Raw genomic sequence first — 7,566 nt, forward strand, 5'->3', positions numbered from 1 at the left:
ACAGATGACACCAAAACTGGAGGCAGGAAGAGCAACCTTGGCAACACAAGAATTCATAGACTAGGCGTATCCCTCAAGTAAAGAACTTTTACTGACAGCAAGCTGATAAACTAGTCTTAAAGGGATAGTTCACCTAAAATGAAAATTCTGTCATCACCACGTTGTTTCAAACCTGTGTGACTTTCTGTGTGCCGTGGAAAAGGAATAATTTTGCACAGTGTTCACGCTGCTTGTAAATTTTAAGAATACAATTTTCAGTTCCACATTTTGAGCATTTTCCACGGATGAGAGAAAAATAATACAGATTTGACCAACATGAGGGTGAGTAAACCAATGACAGTTTTCATTTTTGGGAGAACAGTTGTTGTTTTTTAAATGTAGTATTATACACAACCTTTCAAAAGTTTGTGGTCTTTTAAAAAAAAATGAAAAATGTCTCTTTTGCTCACCAAGGCTGTAATTATTTGATCAAAAATACAGTAAAAACAGTAATATTGTGAAATATTATTATACTTTAAAAGAACTGTTTTCTATTTTAATGCATTTTAAAGTATATTTATTTATGTAATGGCAAAGCTGAATTTTCAGAAATCATTCTAATATGCAGATTTCTTATTACTATCAATGCTAAAAACAGTTGTGCTGCTTAATATATCTGTGGAAACTGTGATATACATTTTTTCAGGACTTCTTTGATCAATAGAATTTGAAATAGATATCTTTGTAACCTCATAAAAGTCTTTCCTGCCATTTTACTGTCATTTTTTATCTGAAAAAGAGCATTAATAATAATAACAAAAAATCTACTGACCCCAAACTTTTGAACGGTAGTGTACATCAAACTCAAAAGTCTTAAGAAGACAATAAATTATCTATAAATGCCACAATTTATTATTTATACATCTTAGCAAAAGTCATTCTTAAAAATAAAGGTTCCAAAAAGGGTTCAGAACCTTTTTCATTTCTATGGTTCTTTAGAAAGTTCTACAATTTGGTGGTACAAAGAGCAAAAAACAGAAGTGCTTTTGCTCTGTGAAAGGATGATATCTAGAACCAATGTATTGATCTGAAGAATGTATAATGTAACATCAAGAACTTTTTCTCCAAAGATCCATACAAACATCTTAAGAACCTCAGAAAATGGGTCTTAATATGAAGAATTCCTTAAAATAACCTCTGAAGAACCTTTATTTTACAATGTACAAGGCTATTTTTACTCAACCATAGAGTCTTATTCATGTCAAGTAAGGTAACAATCCTTACCTGATTCTCCTCATGGGTCACCCGCATCTGTTCTTTGAGGATAGACGTGCGCGCTGCCTCCTCTTTCCTCATCACGCGTTCTTTCTTCAGCTCGGGGCTCCAGAAGCTCTTGATGCTGTTGGTGGAGGAGCCCAGCTTGCTGTCCTTCAGGTCCAGCTCCCTCCGAAGGAGATCGTTTTCTCTCTGCATGTCCCGTAGCTGCGCCTGGAGCTCCAGAAGTTCACCGCCACCGCCCCTGACCGCCTGCCGCAGCAGGGCAGATGGCGTCCCCTGGTGGTGGAGCATAGACAGTGAGCCCAGGTCACCGTAAGACAGCAGGTCAGCGTGCGGGATTCCTGCCGTGGCGATGTTAGGGGTGCTGCCCATGGCCGTGACCCGAGCGCCGTACATCGCTCGACTCGTGGCCCGACCGAGCGTCATGGTACCTTTGGGGTAAGTAGCCGTGGAGCCGACGGCTTCGTGGTCGCTCAAGTACATTGGGCCAGATGTGGCGTAGGCAGCATTGAGGGACTGGATGTTCTCCATGGATAAGGTCTTGCAGCCTGAACTGCCACTGTTGGCTCGACGATGGCCCAACCGAGGAGAGCGGGGCAGCCGCGGGGAGCGAGCGGGGCTGCCCTCAATGTGGCCGACGGCGCGCGCGCTGCCATACATCTCCCAAGGTTCCCAAGAGCCTGGTGTCCGTAAGAAAAGCCCCTCACAGATTGACAACGGTTTTTAGTGCATCCTAGAAAGGAGAACAGAAATCACACACTTCAAAATGGCTGTTGTCTGGAACAGTTCTTTAACCAAGACTTTTATGTTCAGTGCATGGTTTAAAGGGTTAGTTCACCCCAAAATTACATTTCTGTCATTAATTACTCACCCTCATGTCATTTCAAATCCGTAAGACCTTTGTTCATCTTCAGAACACAAATTAAGATATTTTTGATGAAATCTTTCTGACTCCCCTATAGACTGCAATTTCAAGGCCCAGAAAGGTAATAAAGACATTGTTAAAATAGTCAACGTGACTACAGTGGTTCAATCTTAAAGGATTAGTTCACTTTCAAATAAAATTTTCCTGATAATTTACTCGCCCCCATGTCACCCCAAGATGTTCATGTCTTTCTTTCTTCAGTCGAAAAGAAATTAAGGTTTTTGATGAAAACATTCCAGGATTATTCTCCTTATAGTGGACTTCAATGGCCTCCAAACGGTTGAAGGTCCAAATGACAGTTTCAGTGCAGCTTCAAATGGCTTTAAACAATACCAGACGAGGAATAAGGGTCTTATCTAGCGAAACGATCGGTCATTTTCTAAAAAAATGTAAATGTATATGCTTTATATAAACAAATGATCGCCTTGCACATGCTTCCGCCAAAACCGCACTTTCGTATTCTTCAAAAAGCTTATGCTGTATGTCCTACGCCTTCCCTATTCTACTTACGGAAAAAATGGAACTGGCGCTTTGTTCCATAAGTTGAATAGGGAAGGCGTAGGACATACAGTGTAAGCTTTTTGAAGAATACGAAAGTGCGATTTTCCCGGAACCACTTGGAAGGCGATCATTCGTCTGGTATCGTTTAAAGCCCTTTGAAGCTGCACTGAAACTGTAATTTTGACCTTCAATCGTTTGGAGACCATTGAAGTCCACTATAAGGAGAAAAATCCTGGAATGTTTTCCTCAAAAACCTTAATTTCTTTTCGACTGAAGAAAGAAAGACATGAACATCTTGGATGACATGGGGGTGAGTAAATTATCAGGAAAAGTTTATTTGAAAGTGAACTAATCCTTTTACGAGAATACTTTTTATGTGCAAAAACAAAACAAAAATAACAGCTTTATTCAACAATTTCATCTCTTTCCTGTCATTCTCCTACACTGTTGATGTTGTAAACACAGTGCAGCACTTCCGGGTTCTACGTCAGAATGCCAGCTCATTATTGGCCAGCTCACATGAACTGCGTCGGCCAATACTGAGTCGGCGTTCTGACACAGAACCTGGAAGAACTGCACTGTGTCTACAACATAAACACCATATGAGAATGACACAGAAGAGAGGAAATTGTTGAATAAAGTCGTTATTTTTGTTTTGTTTCTGCGCACAAAAAGTATTCTTGTCACTTCGTAACATTAAGGTTGAACCACTGTAGTTACATGGACTATTTTACGATGACTTTACTACCTTTCTGGGCCTTGAAAGTGGTTATGATGTTGCTTTCTATGGGGGAATCAGAAAGCTTAATTTGTGTTCTGAAGATGAATGACGGTCTTACGGGTGTGGAACGACATGAGGGTGAGTAATTAATGACAGAATTTTTATTTTTGAGAAATCAGTTCAACACAAGTCAATAATTTCTACATGGATACAACATACTTTTTTTCTCACAGAACTTAAACTCTTATTTTATTCACTAGAAGTCTATCTCCACAAATTGAAACAGATCACTTATTGGCATACGTAATGAATTGAATCAACACTGAACTGACTGGAGCTGAAATACAACACTATTGTCTTCTGTAGAGCTGCTTATAGCGGATTTGAACCTATTTCATAATGGATCAATTGAATTTTTCCTGTTATTTTCCTGTTTATTACTGTGAAGCTTCTATATCATTGTGCGCTATATAAATAAAGGTGACTTGACTTGACAAATGCTGAAAGTACTGTTCTTCAAAAGTGAATTCATTTAACCTTAAAACCTTTTTTCAATCCTTTTCTAGTCAGTAGTAACTACTGGATAAAAATAATGCACAGACAAAGATAGATTTCTAGCCCATTAATATTTTAGAGCTGTGCATATCTCTTTCATTCACAACAGCCTAGAGTTAATCAAAATGCAAAGATGTATTACGTTCCTGAGAGACATTTTGTTCTTTTTTCATTTCGGCAAAAACATAACTTCCTTCAAATTTCGTTCAAGATAACGCCAGTGTCTATTCTTCAGAAAGATGAGTCGAAATGAAAAGTGCCCTGCAGTTTTTCTCAGAGGTGGGGACCACTTGCTGCTCGCGGGGATGACGCTGATGCTGTGGAGAGGGTTGCTATGGCAACAGTGACTGAGATGATGAAGGAGAGCGCACCTGTTTTCACGAGTATGAAAAGTGAGGATGTGTGGGCATTCATGGGCGTGTGAAGGAGAGAGAGTGAGAAATGTACATTTATGCTGAAGTGAAACGAAGCCGGTATGCAGATGGCCTGGTCATCTGCGCGCTTCCGTGCCAGCGAAAGGACATGTCCGGCCCTCATCTTTCCGGCCAAAGACCATATATAGCACGCCATACTGGACAAACGAACAAGAAAGGAAAGAACTGTACCCAAATGCCAAGATATTTACATTTTCTGGTGCCTGCCTGCACCAAGAAACCACATCACTCCAAAAATATCCTGTTAAATTTATAGTAAAAAAAAAAAAAAAGGCGACTGCAGTTGCTAGAAAATCACTGTAAAAATATGATGACAATATTGTGGAATTAAAAATTGATGCCTGCATATTTTACAGTTTATAACCATATTTCATCAACTGAGATCATGTTAAATTACCAATCTTGAACTACCAAAATCAGCTTTTTACCTTAAAATGTACTGATAACCATAATACAGGTGGTGAAATAGAAAGCCACATGAAAAAACACTACCTAAATAACGGAAAATGAAACACAAAACACCCCAATGTTTATTACTGATAACAAATATTAAAAGAAACATAACTATTTATACTGTATAAAATATAATAATATGTGATGTGTTTTGAGGGACTCTGGGGAATGTCTTTTACTGTTTTGTTGTTGTTGTTTGCTGTAAATCAGGGATGGGCAACTCCGGTCCTGGAGGGCCAGTGTCCTGCAGAGTTTATCTCCATCCCTGATAAAAACTCACTTGCCTATAGCTTTCTACTAATCCTGAAAACCTTGATTAGCTGGTTCAGGTGTGTTGATTAGGGTTGGAGCTAAACTCTGCTGGGCAGTGGCCCTCCAGGACTGAAGTTGGCCATCCCTGCTGTAAATGGTCCAGTTTTCAATTGTTTTTACTTGTGAAACCCATACATTTGACAGTGTTTTAATGTAAAATTACTTGTGATGTTAATATCTAGCGTTAGCATCAGTTCTGGCAAGTCACATCAGTCAAGCTTGCATCAGCTGACTCCCAGGTGACTTATGTCTACCTATAGGAATACAACGCCTATTACGGCATCTATATATAAGCTCTTCAGTATTATCAGCAGCTATTGCATTTCTCAGGAGCAAATGACCCTCCTCCATCCCCAGCTCTTCCTCTCTTCAGTCAGGATTGGCCTTATTATTTCCCCTGAATCAGACTAATTCTCAAAATATGTGTATGTTAAATCATGACATTTAATGATATTTTCATGTTGGTCCTTTTCTGTTTACCCTAAGGGGTTTATTGCTGCTCTCCCTGCTCTTATCCATGCTAGGCTGCATGGATGCGCAGGGAGTTCTTGCCCAGAACAGAACCATACCGCCAATACAAACTCTATGCATTATCTATCATATTTGACGATAGTGGTCCTGACAGAACTAGGGTGTGTTCACACTTGTAGTTCGGTTCTCTTAGTTCTTTTGGTCTGGTTGAAAAAATAAAATTATACATTTAGTCCTGGTTCTCTTAGGTGTTCACACTGCCATTTCCAAGACTGAACATAAAGATACACAAAAAAAGAAATAAATAAACTAAAATTATGATGTATACTTTTGACAGAACTTATCGAACATCCAAAACAATGCTGTGTGATGGGCTAAACGCACTCGTTGTAGGTCTGTACATATGATGGTATTTTTATCAGCTGGGAACTCATGAAGAGCTTATAAATTGTGTAAAGAAATTCCCGTTACACACAAAGAAAGATCTGCTGCAAAGAGACAGGGTTTCCGAGGCCTGTACTTAACTGTAACGGGCAACATAGCTCCTATGACGAGAAAAAACAGGTACACTCTGTTCTTTTTAGGGTCACATCTTGTGACATCACGTCCATGTTTTTGGTTTGTTTAGATGTGTTTGGTCCGTGTTGCTTTCGTATTTCAGTCGAACCACATCAGAGTTTGTTTTGAAGCGGAACGAGACCCACCTTTTCAGCTTGTTTGGTGCGGACTGCGCCGTTCACACTTATTCAAATGAGCTGCACAAACAGAGCAATCGCACCAGAGTTCGCTTTAATTGAACCAATCCTGCCAAGTGAGAACACACCCTTAGAGTTAATCAGTTAACAGGTTTTACTGTAGTATTTTTCAGTAAAACTCACAAAGATTCCAGTGTAAAATAACACCGGCAGGATTTGAGGTATCATTCATGTCCATAGCACAGATGCTTCAGGATGAGTTATGCCCGGAAGTTAGTTCAAACCCTCAACCCTTGGAACTAGCAACTGTGTAATGATAGGGATGTTTGCCTCAGGAAACACCACTAATTAAACTAGGCTTTCTGAAGCTTCGTCTTCTGTTCATTTCCAACACCAAGGTCATGGGTTTGATTCCCAAGATGTACACCTTGAATACACTCCAAGTCACTTTAGATAATAGTATCTGCCAACAGCATAAATTAACTAAGCAAATCTAGCTTTTTGGTCTCAACGGATGTTGCTAACAGACTGAGCTGGTTAATGTCAGCATTGAAGAAACATAAAACTCTCCTGAAAGAGAACTTAATGACAGAAAGGGCTTTTTGGGTCAGTAATATATAGAAGCCAGCTGCTCTCCAGCATAAATGGCTTAATCGAGGTGGTAGGGTGCAAATCACAAGCCACTGACTCTCTCTCTCTGTCACCCACTCTGATGCTCGAAACAGGGTGTTATAGAGGCACAAAGGGGAAATTACCCAGACTTCAATAACACGACATGTTAAAAGAGGAACTGGCCAAGCGATACATCTGTTGAGGAATGCGGTTTAACCAAGGTGTTCAGTGCACGGTTTGAACCCAGAATTCAATTCAACTCAAGTCAATCTTAACAAAAATACAAGATTTTGTTTCACAGACCTTACCCTGGTAAAATATCTTATCTATCACCACAAATCGAAGCAGATCACTTGTTGGCAGATGTAAAAAAGAAAAGCAAATGCTGAAACTATTCCTCAAAAGTTCATTCATTTAATCTTAAAACTAACTTTAACTAATGAATATTAATCCTTATCTTATAACTTCTGGATAAGGATTTTTTTTAACGCAAAAAATGCATTTGTATTTTAAAGCTATATATATATATATATATATATATATATATATATCAATAGAAATTCCTATGACATTTCCTGGTATAAAAACACAGTGATATATTGCTCTTCTGAATTATGTCTTAATAATATT

The 7,566-nt window shown here is 39.0% G+C and overlaps 1 protein-coding gene across 5 annotated transcripts in view; it reads right to left on the reverse strand.

Annotated features, from left to right (window-relative positions):
* erc2 (ELKS/RAB6-interacting/CAST family member 2) overlaps positions 1 to 7,566 on the reverse strand; it is a 67,310-nt gene that overhangs the window by 58,891 nt on the left and 853 nt on the right. For all 5 annotated transcript variants that reach the window (XM_048172783.1, XM_048172781.1, XM_048172782.1 and 2 more), the window contains exon 2: positions 1,264 to 1,990. In XM_048172783.1, the coding sequence (XP_048028740.1) occupies positions 1,264 to 1,917 (654 nt within the window). In that variant the 5' untranslated portion in view covers positions 1,918 to 1,990. The remainder of the gene's footprint in view (positions 1 to 1,263; positions 1,991 to 7,566) is intronic.

The sequence above is a fragment of the Megalobrama amblycephala genome, linkage group LG21 (assembly GCF_018812025.1).
Source record: "Megalobrama amblycephala isolate DHTTF-2021 linkage group LG21, ASM1881202v1, whole genome shotgun sequence".
Lineage (NCBI taxonomy): Eukaryota > Metazoa > Chordata > Actinopteri > Cypriniformes > Xenocyprididae > Megalobrama > Megalobrama amblycephala.